This window comes from Phycodurus eques, chromosome 6 (assembly GCF_024500275.1).
Source record: "Phycodurus eques isolate BA_2022a chromosome 6, UOR_Pequ_1.1, whole genome shotgun sequence".
Classification (NCBI taxonomy): Eukaryota; Metazoa; Chordata; class Actinopteri; order Syngnathiformes; family Syngnathidae; genus Phycodurus; species Phycodurus eques.
In genome coordinates this window covers 17,361,949-17,389,909 of record NC_084530.1, presented here as the reverse complement: position 1 = coordinate 17,389,909, position 27,961 = coordinate 17,361,949, and the positions used below count along the sequence as shown (strand labels likewise).

General features: G+C 41.2%; 1 protein-coding gene across 6 annotated transcripts in view; it reads right to left on the bottom strand.

Annotated features, from left to right (window-relative positions):
- Nucleotides 1–25,170, bottom strand: part of abcc10 (ATP-binding cassette, sub-family C (CFTR/MRP), member 10) — a 45,643-nt gene extending 20,473 nt beyond the window's left edge. For 4 of the 6 annotated variants that reach the window (XR_009768823.1, XR_009768824.1, XM_061680293.1 and 1 more), the window contains exons 1-18: nt 25,083–25,170; nt 24,019–24,223; nt 22,235–22,521; nt 20,094–20,776; nt 18,910–19,122; nt 18,681–18,806; nt 17,235–17,462; nt 16,902–17,058; nt 16,031–16,176; nt 15,858–15,937; nt 14,384–14,555; nt 13,713–13,811; nt 13,431–13,620; nt 10,600–10,677; nt 10,333–10,515; nt 6,743–6,881; nt 4,609–4,786; nt 1,960–2,303 (exon numbers count right to left, since the gene is read on the bottom strand). Coding sequence is in view for 2 of the 6 variants with exons in the window: in XM_061680293.1 (XP_061536277.1) it covers nt 1,960–2,303; nt 4,609–4,786; nt 6,743–6,881; nt 10,333–10,515; nt 10,600–10,677; nt 13,431–13,620; nt 13,713–13,811; nt 14,384–14,555; nt 15,858–15,937; nt 16,031–16,176; nt 16,902–17,058; nt 17,235–17,462; nt 18,681–18,806; nt 18,910–19,122; nt 20,094–20,776; nt 22,235–22,521; nt 24,019–24,194 (3,479 nt within the window). In the remaining 4 variants the exon portion in view is untranslated. The remainder of the gene's footprint in view (nt 1–1,959; nt 2,304–4,608; nt 4,787–6,742; nt 6,882–10,332; nt 10,516–10,599; nt 10,678–13,430; nt 13,621–13,712; nt 13,812–14,383; nt 14,556–15,857; nt 15,938–16,030; nt 16,177–16,901; nt 17,059–17,234; nt 17,463–18,680; nt 18,807–18,909; nt 19,123–20,093; nt 20,777–22,234; nt 22,522–24,018; nt 24,224–25,082) is intronic. The other 2 variants (XR_009768825.1, XR_009768826.1) reach the window with 2 other exon arrangements.
- Nucleotides 25,171–27,961: the final 2,791 nt, after the last annotated feature.

The following is a 27,961-nucleotide window of genomic DNA, read 5'->3' as shown; positions in this document are numbered from 1 at the left end:
GCAGTGTGTTGTGTGTGTCTGTGAATTGGAAAACCGTTTCTAACAGCTCGGTGAGCTTTATTTTTTATTTGTAATTACCACCCTCTTAAACTTTTTGCGCCAAGCTAAACGATTTTGCACTATTTTTCTGCTAAGATTATCTGCTATTTTTCTGCACTATTTTTCTGCTAAGATTATCGTTTGTCTACGATTAGAGGTGGGTAGAAAATGTACTCAAGTAAGAGTACTGTTACTTTAGAATTATATGACTCAAGTAAAAGAAAAAGGTAGCCCTCCAAATATTTACTTGACTAAGTATTCAGTGTAAAAACTACTCAATAGCTGGTAGCTTCTGATTTATTTATTTGTAATCAAAGCATTAACATCAACAAGACAAAAATATAAAATGGGAATATTGCCCAACTTTAACTGAAACAGTAATAAATTTCTTGTGGTAAAACAAATTTTACCACAAGAAATTGTCTTAAATTCATTTCTTTGTTGACACTCATGAAACAGCACAATGAGCTCACCGGGCAGAGATTACATAATCGCTCTTTACTCTGTTGTTTTTACCAGATCTTATGAAAATTAGTCACTTTGAAAACTTTGCTTCTGTATGAGGCTGCAGAGACGTCGTGTGCCATCATGTGACTGCCTGGCTCTGTTTGATTGGTAAAATGGAGTCAAACATCATTAGTAGTTCTGTTGGATTGGTGAAACTGAGTCATGTGACTGAAGTCTTTCTGACAAACCAAAACGTAGATTGCACAAGCAATAATAGATTAATAAAAATAAAAGCAGCGAGCCAAATGTAGCTCAATGTAACGGAGTAAAAGTACAGTTTCAACAAAAAAACTAAAATACTCAGCTAAAAGTAAAGGCATGTTGCACTAAAATTACTCTGACAAGTACAATTTATCCTAAAAATTGCGTAACTAAATGTAATGGAGCAAATGTAGCGCGTTCCTACCCACGTCTGTCTTTGATGCTACAACCTCCAGCGAGGAGCTTTGCCTCAACATGGAGTCGGCCGGCATCCACTCGGTGAGGGATTCATCCCGGATGAGATATGATGACGGACGCGAGCCGGCGAAGTGAACCGATAGAGGACTAAATGGGACAGATTTCAAAAGTTCCTTCTGTATCCACGTTACTCGCCAACCTACGACATCACAGTTGTAAGAAAACGGCACTTGCTGTTTGTTTACAGCCAATGCAATCCAATGCGAATGACGTCATACACGGATGTCTTTTACAGAAAGGCAACAGCGAAGGGCCGGAACGGGGGTATGACCATTAACATCCGGCAGTCATTTCTCCCATCCTGTTGTGTTGAAAATTATTTGCCGCTGTCTGAATGTGGTGTTTCGTGTGGAATGTGTGAAAGCACACAGCAATATCCTGCTTTGCTGGGTTCAAGGCACTGGTGAATTAATGTATCTAAATCGTATCTGCCATCCAATAACTTAAACACATCCCACTCCCGCCAGACACAGTCGTTGACGCCGTCTAATGATGCATTTGAGGAGGCCAGATCAGTTGTGTGAACACACACCGACACAGCAATGTCCCACTTTTCTGGGTTCTGTGTGAAAGGCACAGAAAAACATGTTGGCTCTTCTGTTACTATGCTGGATTCTAACCCGTTTCACACAGCCCATCGAAGCCAAATTTTTCCCATCATTGTCCTGTATGAACACTACCGATAGGGAAAGGGTGAATTTTCTGGCTTTCCGCTCAAGTAGAACAGTGGTTGTGTGAAAGGGTTGTGAAAGAAACTGTCACTGTCCAACAACCATTTCATACATCACACCAGATGATTGCCTTGTCAAATTATCTGATTGCAGGAAGCCACATCGGTTATGTGAAAATACACTACGGAAATGTCACACTTTGTTGGTTTCTGCTAATGCTCTGATACGGGATTTCTACAATGAAACTTTTTTTTGTGGGGGGGAAATGCTGTACAGTACTTACCTGGTGCAGCTACGACTGGCCCGAATGGTCGTGAGGCCGCCGAGCGTCTCCGTGAAGTGCGAGTAGACAGGTGAGAGCGTAACGCTGCACAGCCGCTTGAGCTCGCGGGAGGTGTGTCGGTAGAAGCGCTGCGTGCTCAGGTAGAGAAGCGCCAAAGGGGGCAGTGCTAGCAGCAACCACGGCAGCGCCAAACTCATCACCACCAGGGTACCCAGCAGAGCGAAAACGTTGGCCAGCAGGATGTTGAGGACAAAGGGCAGGCTGTCGTCCACGCTGTACACATCTGAGGCGAAGCGGTTGAGGATGCGGCCCAGCGGCGTCGTGTCAAAGAAGTACACCGTTGCCTGGGGGCAGAAGTCACCACATTACAGTCACCTCTTTCACACCGGCCATCAGCCTTTTAGCTGTTTCGCTGTTCTGGGTGAAAGGTAACGGCACCTAAAGGAGGATAGAATTCTTCAACCTGCAAATTTTTATTTGGCTTTGCTGCGTGAAGAAGAGCAGAAAGCCAAGACCGGTTTGCAACATTTCACACGCGACACTTATCTGATTGTGGGAAGCTGCATGTGTCTGAATGAACGCCTACGTTGGGAAGATTCCTTTGGAAATGTAGTTGTTTACAATTACAAGTTAGCCGGTTGAAAATGTATGTAGTAAAGTAACTATTTCAATTATTTTCTCAAAGTAATGTAATTACATTTGATTACATTTTTATTCTTATTTTTTAATAAATGCATCAACAGGACCCTTGGATGTTTACTTTAAAAAGTCGATTAAAACCATATATCATTATTTTGGAATGAACCACATACTTCTTTCCGTACACAAATAATAAACTGATGAAATGTGATGAAATGTAAGTCAATAATACAAAATGTGTTTGTTGCATAATACGTATACAGCATGTGGAAAACATGATACAATGATGACCTAATGACAAATGTAAACAACTGACAATAGTGCTTCATATGTCAACCCAGGTAAGTGATGGCAGTAATCAGGATTTCCCACATGCTGTAGAGATTTATTTGTGGTGGGCTGCCATAAATACATTTTGGCCGCCACCAATAGATTTGTGCTTTTGCTGCGTCGAAATTATGCCACGATGTGCTCCTTTTGTGTGTCTGCTAATGATCCATACCACCGACTTCCTTCCTGATACGATACTGAAAATACAGGGCCTCAAATGACTGAAGTATAAATTTTTTATTTTGCTAATCGATCTTCTGGAATCAGAGCCATCAACATTTGAGACAGTATCGATCCTTCCCCATACCAGTTACACTGCTCCAAGCTGGCATATAATGGCATCTCATCACAGCACACTCGGTGCCGTTTTTGTTTGTATTTGTGTGTATTGTCGCTTGGCAATGCCACTCCATGTTGGACAAAGCCTATGTACAGTCTTCAGGACTATCTGAGGTTAGGATTATGCGGCGAAAAGACTATATCAGCAAGGGAACCAAAACTGCAGTGCTGCGCAGGGCAAGTCCCCCCCCAGAGACACAGACGTAACCTAACTCCATTGACTCCTTTGTCCACAATTATACAGTTTTAAAGTTATGTAAATGACCTTTGTGACACAAATACGGACATATGCAACTATGAAGTCTCATGTCCACCATTAATATAAGACAGCGTCAGCTCAGCTTCCCACTTAAACGTCATACTGCCACGGTATTCTTACTCTAAACCCACAAGTTCTTCATTAAAAATGTTTTGAAAAACACTGTGTGTTGAAAACAACTACATTGTTACCAAAAATCAAGTTCTGCTCACTTGTTAACAAACGGTTTAAATTCAAATCACGCATTGTTTTTTCCCCTTAATCCAAACCCCCCATACGTATGATGATATTAAGTTAAAATTATGCTGCCGTTATGTTAAGTACAGCATTTATGACAGGTAAAAAAAAAATTTAACAACAGAATACATGTAAACACATGCATGCCTTTTGAAATGTTAATTCTTTTATCTGAAAAAGTGAACATGCAGAAATGTTTCCATTGTCTTTTCAAATTATATAAAAGAAATGACTTGTTTAGTCAGCCAGTTTGTTTCAGACAAACTTCAAATATAGAGTAAACTATTTTGCAGATATAACTTTAGTCACTGTCAATCTGTACCATTTACAAAGCTACGGTATGCCAATTACGTTAGACTATACACATCATGGTCCAGTGCTACACCACTGGAAAAATTAGTGTAGACCCCTGTGTTTGATTTTACATTAATTTGTATATATATATTTATTCTATTTAATTTATTCTAATTATCTTTGTGATAGTATTTTTTATTTAAATATTTTAATTTATTATAATCTATCCAGTAAGTGTTTGTTTAACTTTAATTAAAATTCGTTCCTCCCCAACATTGAGGAATGTGCACAGAGACGCGGCAATGTCCCGCTTTGATAGGTCCCGTGTGAGAGGCACACAGACAAATAACTTTCTCCTGTTACGCCTCTGGAGCTCTAACGATTACTGGAACTCTGTGTGAGAGGGTTTATTTATAAACTCATTCAATGCAATACAGATACTCGTGTAAAAAAATGATTTTGACAAAAGTAGCTGTATCGATTTGACTCCTTCACTTAAATAAAAGTAAAAAAATGCAAACTCTGAAATGTATTTAACAGGTCGCAGTCACCTTGATGACACGATCCAGGAGACTGTCGTGGATGGCAGTGGCAGCACAGATAGCGCCGTAAGCAAAGAGGAAGGCCCGCAGAGCGGTGAAGACGGTGTTGGCCCCCGCCATGGCGGCGTACACTGCCAGGTAGAAGCGTACCTCGCTGCTCGGCTCTGGCGGCGGCGACAAAGCAGACCTAAGGGGTGAACATTCCGGATAATTTATCATCGTTTTCTGAGGGGGGAGTAAGTCATGTGTGAGAAAGTCATAAGTCTCAATTCTTAACATTCACGTTTCAAGCAAGTCCCAAGTTGCTGTGGCAAAAAGTCAAGAAGAGATAAAGTCATATATTGCACATTAGTCACTTTGCTTATATGACGAATGATTTTGTAGTTGTCGTGTCTCTTATCAGTGAGTTGGAAAACTTTGCATGTTGCCACTCTCTTTTTCATTTTGTTTCCGGGTCAAAAACAGAAAGGAACCCCAGACTTGACAGAGGAAAACATTTATAAATAGCCACAATATACATATAACATGCACACAAAATGCTAATTTGTGGCCAAAAAGACGTAATGTGCACACGAAATACAAATCCATAACATTAATATCATTCCTGAACAGTATACGAACTGAGGGCACCTTCTCTAGAAATGACAAAATAGATCAGTGGTTCTCAACTGTCCTCGTGGTACCCGCATTTTCCTAATGTTGCCAAGTCGCAACCTACTTTAATAAAAAACATGCACCGCGAAAAAAAAAACTCAAAAATGCATGTACAGCATGTCATTATCATATTTTAGAAACATAACTACATGCACGCATGTTCAAAGTGCCTTTCTTCACACCTTATGAAGAAACTGAGGATGAACCTGATAACTGGACGTACAACGATGGTAAAAGTGAATATCATAACTGCACAAATTACGGCCACAGGATTTCACTCAAATCTTGGCACTGATTCCCTCTTTATAGGAAAGTCTCTAACCCAAAGTAATAATGTTTCTCACCTCTCACCTGTCAAAATAATGTCATGTTCCAAAAAACCAGGGCTACACTTTAAATATTTTACTGGACAGGGGAATCCTCAGTTTACTCCAGAGTTCTGCCCCTACGGCATCGACGTAAACCTAATTTGTACGTACAGTACATCGGAACACCCCTGTAGTCACTAATCTATCACTAAGACAGTAATAAAGTCATAATTGCAGTAACTATTTGTGTGAAAAAGACTTGACAAACAAAAGAATCCCAGGAAAAAGTGCAGGAGTAACTGAGCGTGCCTTTTTGTGCAATGTAAAAACATTCTTACACCAATGTCCCAAGATACCAGTTGAGCATTACTGAAAGAGAATAAAAACAAATTGGGTTTCAGGTTTGCTTTACAAGAAACAAAAAAAAAAAAAAAATTTCAATAGGAGTAGGAAAAAGTAAAAAAAAAAAATAATAAATGTATTGGGTTCTAACCCTAATTCTGAGTAGAGATTTGTCTAATGTAATAGTAATAATCGAAATGGGAAGCTAATCATATACAATATACACGATGTATCTCAAAATAACAGATCCAATTAAAGTACCGTAATCACAACATTCAAGCAAACATTCCTAACTGCTTCGTCAGTTATTAATTTTTTTTATTTTTGCTTATATATAGGAGCTCTGACTTCCCGCATGGACCTCGGGCATTAAGCATGGGGCTTTGACTTGCATGGAGCTCTGACCTGATTTGAATATATATTTTTTTCTAACAAAGGCGTGCTTCATTGACCTACTCATGGGAAGATATTAAACCCACAAATTTGCATTTTGTTCACACGTTACATCTATATGGGGGCCACAATTCAAAAACATTTTCTCATGTCTGGGGTTCCGTAAAAAAACAAACCTTGAATCCAAACGTACAACTCTTCAAGCTGCCTCTGTGATTCTTGCGTTATGAGGTGCCAATAATTACTTTTCTTTCGAAAACAAAACAGATGGCACACTAAGTTGAAAATGCGGATTTTCAAATGTACAATTGGCAATTTGTAGTAGTTTGACTGTAGTCAAGTCAATGACTGGAGTCCCCCACACCCACTCTCTCTCTCACAGACACACACACACACCCACACACACAAACAAACAAACACACACACAGTCAGCAGGTTGTGCTCACATGAAGCTTCCGGCAGAGAACAGGAGCAGGCGAGGAGAGCCCAGGAAGTCGGAGCAAGAACGGTTGCTCACCGCTGAAGAGTTGCTCTTCAGTGCTGAGATCCAGTGGGACAACCACCAGTCCGACACGTTCTTTGAGGCTGCATACGTCACACCACAAATACGACACTGACACCTGCAGCAGGGTTTTTCCGGCTCTAAAGTCCTCTGACATCAAGAAACCTGGTATCATTATGATATAGTATTATTTATTTGATCAGCATTCTTATTTCTGGCTGCAATTATAGTAATACACCGTAGTGACAGAGTGGCTGTATCAGACACAGTTGGAAGTTGCTCCTAAAACCATTGAAGAAGAAGAGGTTTGACTAACAAATTTCCTTTCCTACTGCAAACGAGTCAGACTATATTTCATGGCTTTTCAAAAAGGTCAAACTGTTTATACCAAGCACGTCTGTGCATTTGCTAACTGGAATCTGGCTTTTATGTCCTTTCCCCTGGTGTATTTAATTTTGTACAATTGTTTGAACAGATGAACGTGACACCTTCAGGCATCTGGAAATTGCACCCAAGGATGAGCCAGACTTGAAAAATTCTACTGCTGATATCTTGGCTGATTTCTTTTGACTTTTCCATGGGACACAAAGAAGCAGTGTGTTTCAGGTTTGCCTTCAAATACATCCACAGGTGTGTCTCGAATTTACTCAAATGTTGTCAATAAACCAATCAAAAGCTTCCAAAGAGATTACATCATCATCTATGTTTTTCCAAATCGTTTAAAAGGCATAGTAATCTTATATTCCTTCCAACTATTATGAGAAGCTTGTCGAAGAATATCCAAAACATTTGACTCAAGTTACAGAGTGTAAAGACAATGATACCAAATACAAATGAAATGCATGTAAACTTCTGACTGAAACAAGTAGCACATACAAACACCTAAAGCTTAAAAAAAACTTTTACTTTTTAGGGAGAACACTGCACTGGACTACAATGAGTGCATGAGGACATTTTACAAAATGAAACCTAGGATATGTTCTGCCTTTGGCTGTTAAACGTGTTGTTAGATATATCTTAGTAGTTATCATTTATTTGCTTAGCTTGCATTAGTATTTTGCATTAGTAGCCTGCATTAGAATTATGGACAATATTTAGATAGAAAGATGTCTCGCCTTCAAGAAGATGACTCAGCAACATTTGATGGAAGGGCGCCTTGACCAAGGACGTGATCGGATGTGGTCGGGGACGGGACAGGTGTCGTCTGGTCCTATGTTTTGTGTTGTGTCTTAATGCTTAGAATATTATGTCTTGTAGAACTCTCCTATTTTCAAATAAATGTAGGAGCGACGGGGGAGATTGTTTAGAGCGTGTTGAGAGGCTGTAACCTGAACAATCTCCCATGCGCCCTCCTCATGAGTAAAATGACCAACGTCTTCATTCCTTTTGTGTTTATTCATTATAATGTTTGGTGAGATAAATCCAACACGTGTCAATTAAATGGCTAAACTACTATTTAATGGCCACATTTAGCCAAGTTAAAGTTGATTAATTGTTGCTTGACTGCACAGACATGCACTTTTGTTATATTTTATATTGAACAGGGTTCCTGTATTTTTATTTTGTATTTTAGTATTACATACTGTGGGTATGGAAAGTATTCAGACCCCCTTAAATTTTTCACTCTTTGTTATATTGCAGCCATTTGCTAAAATGATTTAAATTCATTATTTCCCCTCATTAATGTACACACAGCACCCCATATTGAAAAAAAAAAACAGAATTGTTGACATTTTTGCAGATTTATTAAAAAGAAAAACTGAAATATCACACAGCCGTAAGTATTCAGACCCTTTGCTCATTGTTTAGTAGAAGCACTCTTTTGAGCTAATACAGCCATGACACTTTTTGGTAATTATGCAACAAGTTTTTCACAGCTGGATTTGGGGATCCTATGGCATTCCTCCTTGCAGATCCTCTGCAGTTCTTTCAGGTTGGATGGTGAATGTTGGTGGACAGCCATTTTCAGGTCCCTCCAGAGATGCTCAATTGGGTTTAGGTTAGGGCTCTGGCTGGGCCATTCAAGAACAGTCACAGAGTTGTTCTGAAGCCACTCCTTCGTTATTTTAGCTGTGTGCTTAGGGTCATTGTCTTGTTGGAAGGTGAACCTTTGGCCCAGTCTAAGGTCTTGCCACAATTCTGTCTCTGAGCTCTTCAGTTAGTTCCTTTGACCTCATGATTCTCATTTGCTCGGACATGCACTGTGAGCTGTAAGGTCTTATATAGACAGGTGTGTGACTTTCCTAATCAAGTTCAATCAGTGTAATCAAACCGCTGGACTCCAATGAAGGTGTAGAACCATCTCAAGGATGATCAGAAGAAAGGGACTTAAACCCAATAGAGGATCTCTGGAGAAACCTGAAAATGGCTGTCCACCAATGTTCACCATCCAACCTGACAGAACTGGAGAGGATCTGCAAGGAGGAATGGCAGAGGATCCCAAAATCCAGGTGTGAAAAACATGTTGCATCATTCCCAAAAAGACTCATGGCTGTATTAGCTCAAAAGGGTGCTTCTATTCTACTAAATATTGAGCAACTGGACAGCACCAGAGTTAAATATGAGTCTCACAGCAAAGGGTCTGAATACTTATGGCTGTGTGATATTTCAGTTTTTCTTTTTAATAAATCTCCAAAAACTTCAACAATTCTGTTTTTTTCTGTCAATATGGGGTGCTCATTAATGTACACATTAATGAGGAAGAAAATTAACTTAAATGATTTTAGCAAAATTTTTAGGGGGTCTGAATACTTTCCGTACCCACTATAAATACTTAGACCCCTATCTAACTGGCCTGGAAACTAGTTGGCTGATGGCGACTCGAGTCTCCACTGGTTGCAGAGATGGCTCTGCGACGTCTCCTGGAGACAATTACATCGGAAGCCTTTCGGAGACTTTTTCAAGTCTCCTGCAGGTCTTGGAGACATCTAGGAGACAAATTCTGTCCGCGACTTCGGAGACGCCTCTCTGACATCTCCGAGACATCACAGAGATGCTGCCTTGGGGAAAATCAGGCAAATTGTCTTTGTGACGTCTCGGGAGACCACACGCCACGCCGTCTCCGGGACGTCTCTTCGCCCTGGTGAGAGCGCAAGCAATATTTTGGTTTCCTGAGTCGCAATGACGCTCCCTCTGCCAGTGAGATAAGTCCTTAAATACTCACCTGTACCAATGATTAAAATTGTTCCACCTATGCCTCAATTTGAGCCAGGAAAACCCTGTACAGTCTCAAATCAGTGTTACAACCTCAGAGTCACTCAAACCTCCACTACGGAAACACAATTTTAAAAATGTCCACAAGCCAGGAAAAAGCTGACAGCAACAAATGCTTTTAACACAAAACGATGAGAGAAGTGAGTGTCGGGTGCTAAACTTCATACCCACTATCCTCTTTCAAACATCCTTTGTTCCGCCTCTGTTACAACCTCGGACATCGGCACCTTTACCACATATTGGTAACTTTCGCACAAGGTGGCGACTCGTGGAAAAGCCGGCTTTAAACGTGAGTGTGAAAGGGGCTAAGTGGATGCAAACCTTGCATGGCAAATAGTGACATCAAAATGGAGGTGGCCAGGACACCGCCCACCGCCGCCCAGTACATGTGATACACTTTCCATGACAGGCCTCCCGCCTGCTTCTTCTCCAACCCCGAATCTTCGCTACCGTCATTGCCCAGACGAAGCTCACTGGAGGGAATCTCCTCCTCCTCATCCTCACCTTTTGGTAACACAAAAGGCACCACCCCACCGTCAAAATAAAAAATTGGAAAAAGAACATAAGAAAAATAAGCACTTTATGCACCTTTTTCTTTCCAGTTGCGCTTGTTGTTGTGTTTATTTGGTGCATCTTCTAGATAAGGAAGGATCTCTGCTGGCGAACCTGAAGACAAAAACAAGACCACAACATCACAGTTTAGCCCTTTCACACTGTTTGGCAAAGATCGCCTTCATCTGCCTTTTGTGTCACTGTTCAGTAAAAACAGCACCAACATTCCAGCAATTAAGTGATCCCCACTATAAGGCAAATTATTGTTTGCGCCTGCGCTTTATTGCTGATTTTTTAAGCAATCATATTTTATGGGTTTTACAGTGTACTGAAAAGTCCAGACTTAGAATAGTACCAAAGTGTAGTAGCACATTGTGCCACAACATGCCAGGCAGCACTGAGCTCTACTGAAAACATGCAGCATAATTAAGAGCAAGAAGAAGAGGCAGAGAGAGTCCCCAACTATAAGCTCCAGTAGTCACTGTTCCCACAAAGCAAAGGGAATGTATGAGTATTGGTTGTCTGTGCTGTTTGTATGCGTTGCTGCTCCGTATTTGCTGTTAAAGTAGCAATTAGGTTTTGAATGACCATAACATCGATGCTAGTTTCGATTAGCACATCTATGGCGTTTTGCATTATTTGTTGGCATTAAGCTAGCAGACTGTGGTGAGATGACATTATGCGGTTTGGTGTTTAAATATACAGTGGGTACGGAAGGTATTCAGACCCCCTTAAGTTTTTCACTGTTTGTTATATTGCAGCCATTTGCTAAAATCATTTAAGTTCATTTTTTGGTCCTCATTAATGTACACACAACACCCCATATTGACAGAAAAAAAACGGAATTGTTGAAATTTTTGCAGATTTATTAAAAAAGAAAAACTGAAATATCACCCAGCCATAAGTATTCAGACCCTTTGTTGTGACACTCATTTAACTCTGGTGCTGTCCATTTCTTCTGATCATCCTTAAAATGGTTCTACACCTTCATTGGAGACCAGCTGTGTTTGATTATACTGATTGGACTTGATTAGGAAAGCCACACACCTGTCTATGTAAGACCTTACAGCTCACAGTGCATGTCAGAGCAAATGAGAATCATGAGTTCAAAAGGAACTGCCTGAAGAGCTCAGAGACAGAATTGTGGCAAGGTACAAATCTGGCCAAGGTTACAAAAAATATTCTGCTGCACTTAAGGTTCCTAAAAGCACAGTGGCCTCCATAACCCTTAAATGGAAGACGTTTGGGACGACCAGAACCCTTTCTAGAGCTGGCGGTCCGGCCAAACTGACAGAACAGCCTTGGTAAGAGACGTAAAGAAGAACCCAAAGATCACTGTGGCTGAGCTCCAGAGATGCAGTCGGGAGATGGGAGAAAGTTCTAGAAAGTCAACCATCACTGCAGCCCTCCACCACTCGGGGCTGAGTGGCCCGACGGAAACCTCATCTCAGTGCAAGACACATGAAAGCCCGCCTGGAGTTTGCTAAAACCACCTAAAGGACTCCATGATGGTGAGAAATAAAATACTCTGGTCTGATGAGACCGAGATAGAACTTTTTGGCCTTAATTCTAAGCGGTATGTGTGGAGAAAACCAGGCACTGCTCATCACCTGTCCAATACAGTCCCAACAGTGAAGCATGGTGGTGGCAGTATCATGCTGTGGGGGTGTTTTTCAGCTGCAGGGACATGACGGCTGGTTGCAATCGAAGGAAAGATGAATGCGGCCAAGTACAGGGCTATCCTGGACGAAAACCTTCTCCAGAGTGCTCAGAACTTCAGACTGGGCCGAGGTTTCACCTTCCAACAAGTCAATGACCCTAAGCACACATCTGAAATAACAAAGGAGTGGCTTCAGAACAACTACGTGACTGTTCTTGAATGGGCCAGCCACAGCCCTGACTTAAACCCAATTGAGCATCTCCGGAGAGACCTGAAAATGGCTGTCCACCAACACTCACCATCCAACCTGACAGAACTGCAAGGAGGAACGGCAGAGGATCACAAATCCAGGTGTGAAAAAATCAAAAGGGTGCTTCTACTAATTACTGAGCAAAGGGTCTGAATACTTATGGCTGTATGATGTTTCACTTTTTCTTTTTTAATAACTCTGCAAACATTTCAACAATTCAGTTTTTTTCTGTCAATATGGGGTGCTGTGTGTACATTAATGAGGGAAAAAAATTTACTTAAATGATTTTAGCAAATGGCTGGCTAAATTCTGAATACTTTCTGTAACCACTGTACAAGGTTTCATTCTGTTTTGTTTCATGTTACTGTCACGATAAACTTCTACTGGAAGTAACAAAAAAAAAAAAAAAAAAAAAAAAAAAAAACAAAGCAAGCACATTTTTCTTTATTGGAGAACTGTACGAGTGAGTCTTCATTTTCTCAAAGTGATATTATACGATAGTCTCTTTTTTCTTGACAGTGAGAAAGTGAGAACAGGTACTAACGGATATTTAAAAAAGTGCACTTTAACACGCAAGTGTGTTTAAATCAGCTTAAATGTGTTTAAAGAGTTTAAAAAAGGTAAACTATAAACCTTTTTATATGGTCTCTCTTATCACAGATTGTCACGTATTGCAGGTGGGCCTGGAAAAGGGTTCACTCTATCACAATTTACTAGAATCTCTGTAAGAGGCACAGTCATATAAATGGTGGAATTTCATAATTAATGAGTGTGATATATTTTTGTATATTTTATGAGTTCGTGTTAGTTGTTGTGTACCCCAGTCTGGGGTTTTAAATGCTTGTTTATTTGATGTTCTCCACTACAGATGGAAATTAGCTTTCTGCTAAATCTGATATTGATTCATTTAACTGCACACTGTCCATAAACCTAATCAATCAATCAATCTGACTTTACCAGTCTTGACAATGTTGCCGTTTTCCATTACGACAACCACGTCAGCGGCATCCACCAGCTCGATGCGGTGTGTGCAAAGGATTCTGGTCTTTCCCGCCAGCAGCTCCAGGATGCACTTGCACATGAGGTGCCGAGCCACCTGAGCATCAACCGCTGCCAGCGGGTCGTCCAGGAGGTATACGTCTTTGTCCTGGAGACACAAACATGTATACATTAAAATAATGTTTAACATTAATTTCATAGCTGTTTGATGCAAATGTGATGCTGTCAAATGCATCTCACCATGTAAACCGCCCTGGCAAGGGCCAATCGGGCCTTCTGGCCTCCACTCAGCGTGACACCATTCTCACCCACTTCAGTGCGGTCACCGTTTGGCAAAATCTGACATAATAGACCATAATACAATATTTGCAATAACTACATAACACAATTGCTGTAAAAAAGAGAAAGAAAATGTCAAAGATTCAGAAGAGCTGACGCTAAACTGAAATGGTGCAAAACTAATTGAAATGTAGGAAATGTTACAAATTGTGAATTATGGTGCTAATATAATGAGATTTGATTAAATGTAAACTGCTACTTGAGTATGGAAGGCACGATTTTCCTGAGTGAGCTGAAGAATTGGAAGTTGGAATTGTCTGAATCAGTTGGGAAATTTGGAAGAGGATGTAAGTATGGCATACGTCTCCATTAATTTGGGAATTTCGGCATGGAAAATGTTAAGGGAAAAACGTGGACATTTTTGGGAACGTGAAAAATACTTTCCAATATGTCAGAAATTACTTGAACATTTTGAAGGTGGTTAAATTATTTTTCAAACAAGGAAGGATGTGTTAAATTTGAAAAATGTCTATACTCATTTAAATTTTGGGCATGTGAGAAATAAAACACAACCCAAGATGTCCTGAATGATTTACCCATTAACAAGTTTGTAAATTATGTGGCCAACTTACCGCGAGGTCGTCGGCCAGAGCGCACGCCTCCACTACGGCCCGGTAGAAGGATGCGTCGTAGCTTTTGCCGAACAGGATGTTGTCCCGCACGGAGCCGTGCTGGATCCATGGCTCCTGCGTCGCCAGGCCCAGGCCACGCTCGAGATCTGCCACGTACACCACGCCGCTGTGCCTGCAGAGGACAGACGCCGCCGCAATATGCATCGTCAACATCTCCTGAGACTTCGGCACACTGAGCATCTAAAGTAGGGCTGGGCAAACCTTTGCGGTCAAAGGCCACGTTGATTTTTTTAGACAAAGCCATCAGTTTTTATTTTATTTGTAATCATTCTAATTAATTAACTAATTATTACATTAGAAAAATATGATTTTACTCAGTGTCTGTAGAATAATCAATCCATCCATCCATTTTCTGAGCCGCTTCTCCTCACTAGGGTCGCGGGCGTGCTGGAGCCTATCCCAGCTGTAATCGGGCAGGAGGCGGGGTACACCCTGAACTGGTTGCCAGCCAATCGCAGGCCACATACAAACAAACAACCATTCGCACTCACACCTACGGGCAATTTAAAGTCACCAATTAATGCATGTTTTTGGGATGTGGGAGGAAACCGGAGTGCCCGGAGAAAACCCACGCAGGCACGGGGTAACATGCAAACTCCACACAGGCGGGACCGGGGATTGAACCAGGGTCCTCAGAACTGTGAGGCTGACGCTCTAACCAGTCGTCCACCGTGCTGCCTCTGTAGAATAATTTGTAATAAAATAATTCAAAATTCATGTTTAATTATGGCGGCATGATGAACAGCTGGTTAGCATATCTGACTCACAGTTCTGAGGACCCGGGTTCAAATCTGGCCTCACCTGTGTGGAGTTTGCATGTTCTCGCCGTGCCTGCGTGGGTTTTCTCCGGGTACACCGGTTTCCTCCCACATCCCAAAAAACATGCATGGCAGGTTAATTGAATACTCTAAATTGCCCGTAGGTGTGAAAGTGAGTGCGAACGGTTGTTTGTTTATAAGTGCCCTGCGATTGTCTGGCGACCAGTTCAGGATGTACCCTGCTTTTCGCCCAAAGAGAGCTGGAATAGGCTACGGCACGCCCACGACCCTAGTGAGGCTAAGTGTTACTGGATGAATGGATATTTAATTATTTCTGATCAACTTAATTATAATTACCTAATTATTTCATAAATAACAAAATAAATATTTTTCTAATGCTTTAGTAATAATATCATAATCAGAACAATACCGACCTGTGATAGAATAATTAATGGTAATTATTTAACCAATTATATAATAAACAAAAATGTAAACATTTTATTTTACTAATACTTCTTAACATGGTAGTTTATTTTAAATCGAAATACATAAATCAAATTCAATTTCATCATGTGAGACTTGGGCTCTGAGCATCTCAAGAATGAACTCCACCAGTGTGTATTGCTTTTTCTTTTTGTTTTATGTTGGTGCCTTACCTGCTGAGTTCTCCAGTGATGGCAGCCAGCAAGGAACTCTTCCCACATCCAACCTTCCCGACCACCACGGTTAGGGAGCCCTGAAAAAACAACACACACACACACACACACACACACACACACACACACTTCGTCATGGTAATGTCACGATTATGTTGTTTGTGTTAGTGCACCTTTCTTATGTTCAGATTGAGGTTGTGCAATAGCTGCATATGTCCAGAGGGAGCGCCGTGTTCCCCTTCAGCGTCCCCCTGGAGCCCCTGCCAGCTGAATGTCCCCTGACTCAACAGCACCGCCGTGTGTTCATCTTCAGGCCACACTGCAAATAAAACAAACACTTTTGACACTGTCTGTAAACCAAAAAAAAAAATATTGGAGATTGTTTTCCATGATAACAACGACATCCTCTATTGCTGTGTACCATGTTAACTTTCTCAGCTGTGTTCAATGTATTGACGCCTTACAGTGTGATGTGCGTCAGATCTCTCTTACCCCAGGCTCCCCTGCACCTATGGTACTGAGGGAGCTCTCAGTTCACCTTGCATATTAAACAATGGACTGTAAAGGGCGACGGGAGCTTGCTTAAGCCGGTGTCGAGAAAGATTCTCCTAGGTTCTAACAGCTGCCTGTGAAACGCCAGCCCGTCTGTTCAAGTTAGCCCCTGCCTCGACAGAGTAACCTTAGCAGATATCGGACGAAGTTCTAACTGTGTTCCTTTAAAGCTGCTCCTTCTCATATTGATCTTGGTACTGACCTAGGATGATTTGACGGTCTTTATACGACAGTCAGGACCTGTTATTTATGTTATACACAAAAGAACCTGTCAAAAATAGGAGTCAAATTATTATAGGCTCCTCAGGAAACAACAGCGACATTATCACGGTATGCTATGATTTCACAGTATGATGGCACGCTATGATGTGATACAATGTCATGCTATGACCTCACACTATCGTATCCCGCTGCTATATCACACTACAACATCACACTACGACGCTATGTTGTCACGTCCTGGCGGCGTCAGCGGCAAGAGGCGGGGCCTACCTAGGGCGTAGTAGGACTGAAGATTCCGGTTTGTGAGTTTGAAGAAGCGCTGGATGCGCTCTAGCGACACCTTGGCCTCCAGGATGCCGTTCAGTACCCACGGGAAAGCATTGAGAGGAACAATCAGCATTCCCACTAGGGCCAAAGTGGTGAACACCTGCAGGGGGTGCCACCTCATTTCAATGTCAGCATTGCGTGTTCGGATGAAGACATGCGCGCGCACGCACACATGCGCACACACACACGGTGCGTGTGTGTGTGTGCATATAAACATACACACACATGGACGGACACAAACACATCTTTGAAACGTATGATTGTTCTTGTTCTCACCTTGGCGGCGGTGAGCCGGTGTCCCAGGAGCACGTACGTGAGGAAGGTGAGGATGGAGATGAGCACAGGTAGCGCAGCCCAGGTGTACACGCACATGGCGTCCAGGTACTTGACAGCCTTGAGGTGGGACAGCTCCCCGCGGCGACATTCCGACACCTTACGGGCGAAGTGGGCCTCCCAGTTGTAGAACTTGATGACACGGATCCCGAACAGGATCTCCGTCATAAGCTGGGATGGCAACAACAAGTAGTCAGTGGCACATGGACAAAAGTATTGAAATTCCTGACAATCACTGAACTCTTATTGAGTTCCTGCTTCACACCTGTGTTGCATGAAGTCCACCAACCGCTGGCACTTTTCCTGAGGTTTTCAGTGTTTCTCACAGACTGTATACATTTATTTGTGACAGGCTGACATGTATACATTTTTGCTGCTACTAATAGATTTTGATCTTCTGGTATCAGGAAAAAAAGACATTTTTGACAATGTCGATCGTCATCCCACTCCAGCAGGTGCAATGGCGGTTGAAGTTCTTCATAAAAAATTATTTTGAAAAGAGTCCAATTAACGTATTTAGTTGCAATTTTCTGTATTGCACGTTTTGAAAGCTGCTACAGTATATTGTTACTAAAAATGTCATTCTGCTCGTTTGTTAACAAATGAACGTTTTATATTAAAATCACACCTTGCTTTTTTTCCCCCTTAGCCCAACGCCCCAATGTATGCTGATATTAAGTTAAAGTTATGCTGCTGTTACGTTACGAAAAAAAACCAACAACAACAAAAAACAGAATACATGGAAACAAATGCATGCCTATTGTTATGCTTTGTTTTTATTTGAAAATGTTTTAATTGGCTTTTCAAATTAAATAAAAGCAATTACCTGTTATGTCAGTTATTGCTTGTTGCAGACAAACATCATATTCACAGTGAAATCTTTTGTAGATATAACGAGTCACTGTCAATCTTTATTTCATATGGAGCTACGGTATGCTAATTACATACGACTACATCATGTATGTTCATGCTGTACCCACCGCCCATAAAAGGGTGTCTCCCAATCATGCGCTGGTGCAACCAACTTTGTGTAGAGCCCTGTAACTGTTTGATTTGACATCTTATATTAATTAATTATATTGGTTTATTTAAGAAAGCAATTGTATTATTTTTATTGAAATATTTTAATGTATTCTCAGTTTTTCAATAAGTGTTAGTTTAAATTTAATATAAATGTATTGTTAAATGCATTTGTTTTCACTTAAGCAAATTAGCTTCCATAAAAAAAGTATTCTATTAACATTCAAATCAAATTCCTTTTTTTGGGTCATAAACAGTGACGCGCAAGCAGCCCCCCCCCCCGGCCAGCCACCAGATACCCACCACCACAAATAGATTCCGGTCCTGTGATTTGGGCTACACGTGCTGGCTGGACCAGGAGGATCTCACCTTAACACGGCCGTCCTTGTAGCGCAGCATGTCCTGGTTGTTGCTGAGGATGCGAGATGCCAGGAACTTGTTGAAGGGGACCAGTAGAAAGGCCACACCCAGCCCGCCCAGGAAAGCCAAGCCCACCTGCAGCAACAGCAGGTAACGATGCATGTTGCATGTTCTCTCACACACACACAGATACATTCTCATACTCACTTTCTCTCAAATCACACACACTTTCACACACCTGCAGATAGAGCAGGTAGAGGGCAAGGGCAAGCTGGAAGGGGAGGCTCCACAGCTCATGGAAGCTGTTGAAGAAGTTCACCACGCGGTCCGTGTCAGTACTCATCAGGTTGACAACTTCCCCCAAGGTCAGGTGGGACAGACCGGCGCCACCCACCCGCAGTGCCTTGCCGTAAATGGCCGACACCAGGGCAGCGCGGGCGGACAGCGCAACCTTGAGGAATAACAAAAATGCTTTACAATCCAGACTTAGATTTCATCAGCATGTGAGTGTCCTGCATGAGTGGACCAATTGTGTTATTTATTTTTTTATTTTTTTTGCACACGTGCATGTGTGTGATTATTGGCTAAATTTCACTATATAAAACCAGTTTATTTATTTACAGTCTCTTTTATTATGTTCTTATATTTCTATCCATCCACCCATTTTCTGAGCCGCTTATTCTCGCAGGAGTGCTGGAGCCTATCCCAGCTATCATCGGGCAGGAGGCGGGGTACACCCTGAACTGGTGGCCAGCCAATCGCAGGGCACATACAAACAAACAACCATTCGCACTCACATTCACACCTACGGGCAATTTAGAGTCTCCAATTAATGCATGTTTTTGGGATGTGGGAGGAAACCGGAGTGCCCGGAGAAAACCCACGCAGGCACGGGGAGAACATGCAAACTCCACACAGGAGCAGCAGAACCCCGGTCCTCAGAACTATGAGGCTGACGCTCTAACCTGTCGGCCACCGTGCCGCCTCTTATATTTCTATTTTTGCTTTATTAAAAACATCTTTAAAAATTGTTTTTTGGGGTAGGGATCAAGGTACCACTGTATACTGTAAAAACCTATTTAAAAAAAAATTAATGCTTAAAAGAAACACGAAGTAGCAGGGGCACAAACAATGAACCGCGATAAACCACCTATAAGTGGAATGTCATGTGACCAAACTGGGAAACAGGTTAACAGACTGATACAGTAAAGAGCACGACTTTTCAAAAAAAATAAAAATAAAAAACATCTGAACAGTATTCTGAAGGTCGAAGACTTGAAAATTATGCCGACTGTCAATTGTATCAACTATTTAGAAATATCTGAGACAAATATAATTTGCATAATCATTTCTAACAGTTTAAATGCATGCAATTTCTGTTGGCTGTCTAAACAATAAAAACGACAATAACAAAAATGCTACCTTGGACACTTGGAAGGTGAAGACGTTCTGGAGGACGGCGCAGAGGAGTGTGCTGGCGAAGAGTGCAGCGCAGCACCAGGCGCCCCTGCTAACCGGGGCCCCCTCATCCTCCATGAAGCCCACCAGGAGGCTAAGAAGGAGAGGCCCGCAGAACCTGAGCATGTTGACCACCATCTTCAGCACACCCAGGGCATAATAGCGCCCCCCAAAGGTGGCGTGCAGGACGCGCAGCAAGCTCACGTCGCCCTCCAACTCAGGCAGATCCTCCTGGAAGTTTTGGGCTGGCCGGGGCCACGGATCAGGGGCTGCCCCCCCACGGCATGCCACCCAGCTCTGGTGAAAATGTCGGCGGACGACGGCAGTGCGCAGGCTGCGGGGTAGGTGGTAAACGTGGGCCGCCTGGTCCAACTCGCCTCGCCGGCCCCGCCGCAGGAGGGGCGTCAACCAGAGGTAGAAAAGGCGGCAGAAGCAGCCACTACCATCCTCTGCCACCATCTCGCCAGTGTCCTGCTCAGGAAGCAACAGCAAGCCATCCTCATCTTGGATGTGTAACGCAGGTCCTCGCGGGCCTGACGGTGGACACACCACGCCCAGAAGGTAGAGCAGCACAGGGAGCGTCCGGGTGGCGGCCAGAACCAAACGGGTCAACTGGATGGGTCCGGGCGGCATCACATACAAGGCTCCTACACATTTCAAAAAGCAAAATTATACTTTTTTTTTTTTTCCAGACCCTACTTACTGGACTTCTCTTAAAAAAAAAGATCAGATAATTCTGGGTAATGAAAAACACATACATACATACATACATACATACATATATATATATATATATATTACACGGTCCCCTCCAAAAGTATTGAAACGCCAAGGTCAATTTGTTTGTTTTTGTTGTACACTGAAGACATTTGGATTTCAGATCAAAAGATGAATATGAGACAAAAGGTCAGAATTCCATATATTATTTCATGGTATTTACATCTGGATGTGTTAAACAACTCAGGACAGAGCACCTTTTGTTTGAAGCCACCCACTTTTCAAGTCAGCAAAAGTACTGCCAGTCTAAGACCTGCCACTTTTTCCCCTGGTAACGTCCTTATATTTTTTATATATATAATATGCATTTATTTACTCACAATTTGATTTTTCTATTTTAAATTTAAAAATATTTTTATTTGAAACAGCTAGTGACATTTATGTAAATACTGTAGGTGTGTTTCATACACATTTACTAAAGTGTCACAAATTTTTATTTTTGTTTAAAAAAATTTTAAAAAAATCGAAATTTGTGAAATTCCAAAATGTTCTATACTATTCTCTCTACAGAGTTAAGTCTTGATTTAAAAAAAAATAATAATTTGTCAAATTCCACATTTTTCTCTATTTTCCATTTACTCAAATGTCACAATTTTAATTTTTTTATTTTAATTCTTGGTAAAAAGAAAAAGTCAAATAATTTGTCATATTCCAAAGTTTTCTCTATTTTTCACACCTCCATGTTTACTCAAGTTTTCCTGAGAATTACTTTTTTTTTCTCCAAATAATTTACAACATTTCATACAGATCTATTTACTTAAATGTGACACTATTATAGTTATTTTGAATTACAAACAAAAATCTAAAATCCATTCTTTCCCATACTTTCGTATTGACTCAAATGTCACAAAATATTTTTTTTAACCAAGAATTGCGCATGTCACAAATTATTAAATACATTTTTGATTAAAAAATATAAATGTCAAATTCCGTACTTTTCAATACTTGCATATTAACCCAACAGCACAAATTATTATTATTTTATTTTTGTGTCATGTCAAAGAGAATTGAAGAAGAATTGTGACATTTGAGAATGTCAAATTATTTTTTCTTGATTTTAATTCTTAGTGTAATAAATAAATGTCAGAATTCCATACTTTGCAATACTTGCCATACTCGCACATATAGTCAAATGTTACAATTTTTTTTTTTTTTTTTTTTTAAACAGAATTATCTGACGATTTTATTTAACTAATTTGATAATAATTTCAGTAACTAGTTGTGTATCATACACATCTAATTACTCCAAACTATTCGTTTTTTTTTTTTTTTTTTTTTTATTCTCAGGGGGAAAAAAAAAAAAATCTAATATTTGTCAAATTTCATACTTTGGAGGTAGAACATGAAGGTGACAACCAGGTGGGGGATGCACAGAAGCACCGACAGGGGCAACAGCAGAGGCCCTCGAGTCCCCTGCGGGAGGGCAGCCACCGCGGCCACATGGGTCAGCCAGGCCAGGGCGCCAAAGCTGCCGGCGAGGGCATCCGGGTACACGTCCGCCCGCCGGGCCACACCCGCCACAGCCACGTCGACTGTGAACAGCAGTGAGGCCAGCAGGGATGACAGCAGACGCAGAGTCCAGCCGCAGGGGGGCAGCGCCCACACGGGGCGACACCTAATACGTGCAATGGAAATGCCATTAATCCGTGCCACCCCCCACAAAAAAAAGTAGAATGTTATGTTTTTTAATGAAAAAAATAACACTCTATAGTTCACTCTATAAAACATTAAGTGATTACATAATTAAATACATGTAAAGAATTAAACAGTTTTTGGCACACCATTTCAATTCAGTGGACATTATGCTGTTCCTTCTGGTGTGCGTACCTTGACCACTGGGGGGCAGTATAAGACAAATAGATGAAGATCGATCAACCCTCAGTAAGCCACAGTAATATTACCCATTCTATGTAGAATATATGGAGTAGTATATGCCAGTGAGCATTGTTATATTGGATGGCCACATGTTGCTTAAAGGGTTATAACACCACCTCATAGATGCTATTTGTTAGCCCGTCTGTGGTGTTTCCAATTATGTGTTAGCATTAAGCTAGCGGGGGCATTCTTAAGGCAAAGTTGCTTGGTTGTTCTAAATGCACGTGTAATTCATTCAATTATTCATTTTCCATACACCGCCTGCACTCACTAGGGTCACGAACATGCTGGAGCCTATGCCAGCTTTCTTTGGGAGAGGTGCACCCTGAACTGGTCGCCAGCCAATCGCAGGGCACATATTAACAAACAACCATTTGCACTCACATTCACACCAATGGGCAATTTAAAGTCTTCAATTAACCTACCATGCATGTTTTTTGAATGTGGGAGGAAACTGGAATACCCGGAAAAAACACACGCAGGCACGGGGAAGAACATGCAAACTCCACACAGGCTAGGCCAGATTTTAACCCGGGTCCTCAGAACTATGAGGCAGATGTGCTAACCAGTGGTTCACCGTGCTGCCCAAGGTGTACTTCTCTTTAATGTTTAGTTTGACAAAAAAAACTTCAACTGAGTGGCAATAAACAGCTTGAAGCATGTTTTTTTTTAAAGAATTGCTCACTCATTCTATCTGCCAAATTGCTGCTTGTTGTGAAGTGGTTTGGCTTGAATTCACTGCCACCAGACAGCGCTCGTATGTCAAGTTTTTGCTACCAAGTCAAAGCAAAAAAATCGTCCGAACGACGAATCATATCTTGAAAAACTCAGGTCATTCGTATCTTAGGCTCCCACTGCCAAAGTGTAATATGCTTTTTCTTTGGGGGTGTTTGTGTGTGTGGTGGAGTCACCACAGAACGACAGGGAAGAGACAAATATGTGGTCCCCAAGAACACCTAAACAAAATAAACTTCCTGCTTATTATTTGCGATGTCCCTTATTTGAGATGTATCATTTTGACAAAGCTCCTTGACACCAATGTACAACTAGCCAATTAATACAGGGCTTAGGCACCACCTTGTGGGGTTTTCATGAAATAGGTAGGGAAAGGTTTGACAAAAAAAACAAAAAACAGGTGAATTTGTGAATAGTGAACCGCGAATATGCAAGTGCATCACAGTGATAAGCTTATTTTGGTTTTCTTTTGGTGACTTGAGGAAATACAATGTTTGTTTACCTGGCCGCGCCCAGGTAGAAGGCGGCGAGGGTGGCCATCACTGTGTGGGGCAAGATGCCGAGGACCAGGTGGTTGAAACACATGCCCACGTGTCCATCCTGCCACACGGGGAAAGGTCGTCGTTCATCCGTGTGGCAAAACTCAGCCAGCAGCGCTGTGGGCCCAAAGCCCCCCATGCCGCCCTCTATTTGACCGGCATCTTGATCTATGAAGGAACATAAACAAGTGCATCATATCCTGGAACTCCAAGCTCAAAGTTCTTGTAGGAACCAAGAATCTGGTCTTCGCGATAGTTCGTCACTGCCGTTAGTGTGATACGGAAAGATTTGGTATTACTCTGATACCAAATAAATACAGTGACAGTATCACCGATAACAATAGATTTTTTTTTTTTAATTATCAACGTGGTGTCATATACTGCCCTGCAGTTCCATTATAGTAGCCTGGAGGGCTCTTTGTGTCCTCTCTTTCTCCCCCTTCCCCTCCCTGTTTTCAGCACCTGTCTCCAATCAGCCTCATTACCACCGGTAGTTAAGTCTGCCTGTTCCAGGAAATCCTCGCCAAAGTATTGTAACCTCTCCTAGCGTGCTCCCAACCCATGTCATTCCTGCCACCAAGCCAGCTGCCTGTTCTGTCCACTGCCTGCCTGCCAACACATCCAGGACCACATCCATAATGTTTGCTCAATAAACTGTTCATCATTTTACATCTGCCTCCGCCTGCTCTTGGGTCCAGCTACTCCCCACATGTGACAGGTGGATGCAATATCAAATTCCTAAATCTGAATGAATGTTCATTTCTTTGGCTTTGGTTTTGTTTTATGTTGTGGGTCAATTTGACCGGTATGAAAATATGTAAAAACATAAAAAGTACGTAATAATAATTGGAAGTTTACTAATAATCACATACTTCAAGACAAATATTTGTGATTAAAATTGTTTTAGGCACTGGAAGGAAGGCAAAGAGATGGTTGAAATGGGCGTCAAATTAAAGTTTATATCGATATTTTACAGCAGAATAGCGAAAAAATACGGTGTTTTAAGCAAATAAAAAATAGCACTTACCTTAACAGACAAACATCTGAGGAAGCAGGACGAATGTCGGAAAAGAATGTCGGTTGGATTCAGAATGCAGACACGCACGGAACGCTTAGCTAACAATGTCAATATGTTTGCTAGCATGAGTTGGTAAGCCAAGTCAATGTTGAATATTCACAACGTACTGTAGAGCATTAAGAACCACCTCAGAGTACACAAATTATGACGGGAAATTTAAAAAAAATTAAATCCATCGGTGTCCTTTTGAAAAGCTGTCGCTGACTGATGACGAATAGACGTTTCGATTGCATTTCTTTTCTCTGAAATTTAACATGACTTACAAGACAGGCTTAATAAACACACCCGGATGAAAAAATAGGTGGCGAAATAAATATAAAAGTAAATTAAATCCACCGGTTTCTTTTTTTAATCTATCGGGAGTTCATTTGACGGAAGTCTGTCGCTTACTGATGACATTTGACTCTATATGGTCACCCAGCCAATGGTTAATTTGAAGGCGAGAGCTTTTAAAGTGATTTTTTAAATGTTTTTTCTTATAAATTTGTATTTTCATCCAATTATTTTTTTATTATCATTTACGGCTTATACAATATTAGTTTCACCACATACATTGTTAGACAATATGATATTCATATAGTCATATTTATACACGGTATAAAATGAACTGCTGGTTTCCTGGCTTCACCTGAAACACAATCAAGCAACAGAAATGTGTTTAAAATGACAATATTCATATTAAATGTACATGGTTGGAGACCATGATTGAATCAGAACGTGAGATTAGCATGGAACATAAATTAAAAAGACAAAATGAGTTTATTTTAAATAGCTGTCTAAGGCATCTGTAATTATTATTATTAATATTATAGAAAAGGGTCTCTAAAGGTCTTTTACAAAGCAGTAATGAAGCAAATATACAATGTCACACACGTTTCAACACACTGTACATTGTCTTCCTCCTTCACTATGGCATTGATGAAGTGGACAAACATAAATAATACCAGCAGGCTCTGCATCCCTGCTTTCATGCACCTCGCACACCCCTTTCACACCAAGCTGGCGTCAGTTCCACATTTTGGGGCTTTGGCTCTGAATCAGTTCTGCATGAAAGGGGAACGAGCGCTCTGACAATTTATGCGGATTTAACGCTGTCATGCGACGTTTGGATCCTCCTGTTGTGTGATTGTCACATCACTGTGGTAAAATGGTTTATGTGGTGAAAAACATAAAATTAGTCATTCAAACTGCTCTAAGTGCTAGAGGACTCTGCATCCTTTCGCACAATTGTCAAAAAAAACAAACATTTGTACCGGCATTAACAGATGTATAGCAACCCCTTTATTGCTGTGACTGTTTTTGTCAATGTCTTTATGTTTCAAAAGTGTTCTGTGTCAATTGACTGTCTGTTGGTGTACTAGAGCGGCTCCAACAACCAGAGACAAATTCCTTGTGTGTGTTCTGGACATACTTGGCAAATAAAGATGATTCTGATTCTGACGAATACTGGCATAGACTATGAAGTATAATGTAAGCCCCTTTCACACAGAGCAAAGTTGGAGACATTAAAGGGCCAATATTTTGGGTACTTACACCTCCATAGAGTGATTCTAACATGTACTTTGTATAAAAGTTTGAGACCTTGAATAAATCTTGAGGGATGTTTTTTCCCTCATTGTGCCAAGTTATCAAAATGGGTGTTGTTCAAACCCCAATTCCATTGAAGTTGGAATGTTGTGTAAAACGTAGATAACGACCAAATACAACTATTTGAACATAATTTTCTCCCTATATTCAATTGAATTTACAACAAATAAGATACATTATTTAATGTTCAAACTGGTAAACTTATTTTTTTTTTTTTGTGCAATTCTCTCATTTTGAATTTGATGCCTGCAACACTTTCCAAAAAAGCTAGGCGAGGGGCAACAAAAGACTGGGAAAGTTGAGGAATGCTAAAAAAATACCTGTTTGGAACATTCAACAGGTCAACAGGTTCATTGGAAAGAGATGAGTGTCATGATTGGGTATAAGAGGAGCATCCCCGAAAGGCTCAATTGTTCACAAGCAAGGATGGGGCGAGGTTCATGACTTTGTGAACAACTGCGTGAGCAAATTAGTCCAACAGTTTTTCTCAGCGTACAATCACAAGGAATTTAAGGGTTTCATCGATCCATAATATCATCAAAAGATTCAGAGAATCTGGAGAAATCTCTGCACGTAATAGGCAAGGCCAAAAACCAACACTGAATGCCTGTGAATGTTTTCCTTCAATCCCTCAGGGGGCACTGCATTAAAAACTGGCATCATTGTGTAAAGGATATTGGCACGTGGAACACTTCACTAAACCATTGTCAGTTAACACACATCGTCACGAAATCTACTAATGCAAGTTAAAACTGTACCATGCACAGCGAAAGCCATATATCAACAACACCCAGAAACGCAGCAAACCTCTTTGGGCCCAAGCTCATCTGAGATGGACTGACGTAAAGTGGAAAAGTGTGCTGTGGTCTGACGAGTCCACATTTTAAATTGTTTTTGGAAATCATGGACGTCATGCCCTCTGGGCCAAAGGAGGTATCCATCTGGATTGTTGTTGTTCTCAGGGCCTGAGACAAAAACGACCATCCGGATTGTTATCAGCGCAAAGTTAAAAAGCCAGCATCTGTGATGGTATAGAGGGGTGTTAATGCCCATCGGATTGGTAACCTCAAAATCTGTGAAGGCAGTATTAATACTTAGTTAATTAAGGTACATACAGGATTGGAGGGAAAAAAATGCTGCCATCCAAGCAGTGTCTTTTTCATGGACGTCCTTGATTATTTCAAGGCAATGCCAAGCCACATTCTGTATGTTTTACAACAGCATGGCTTTGTAGTTAAAGT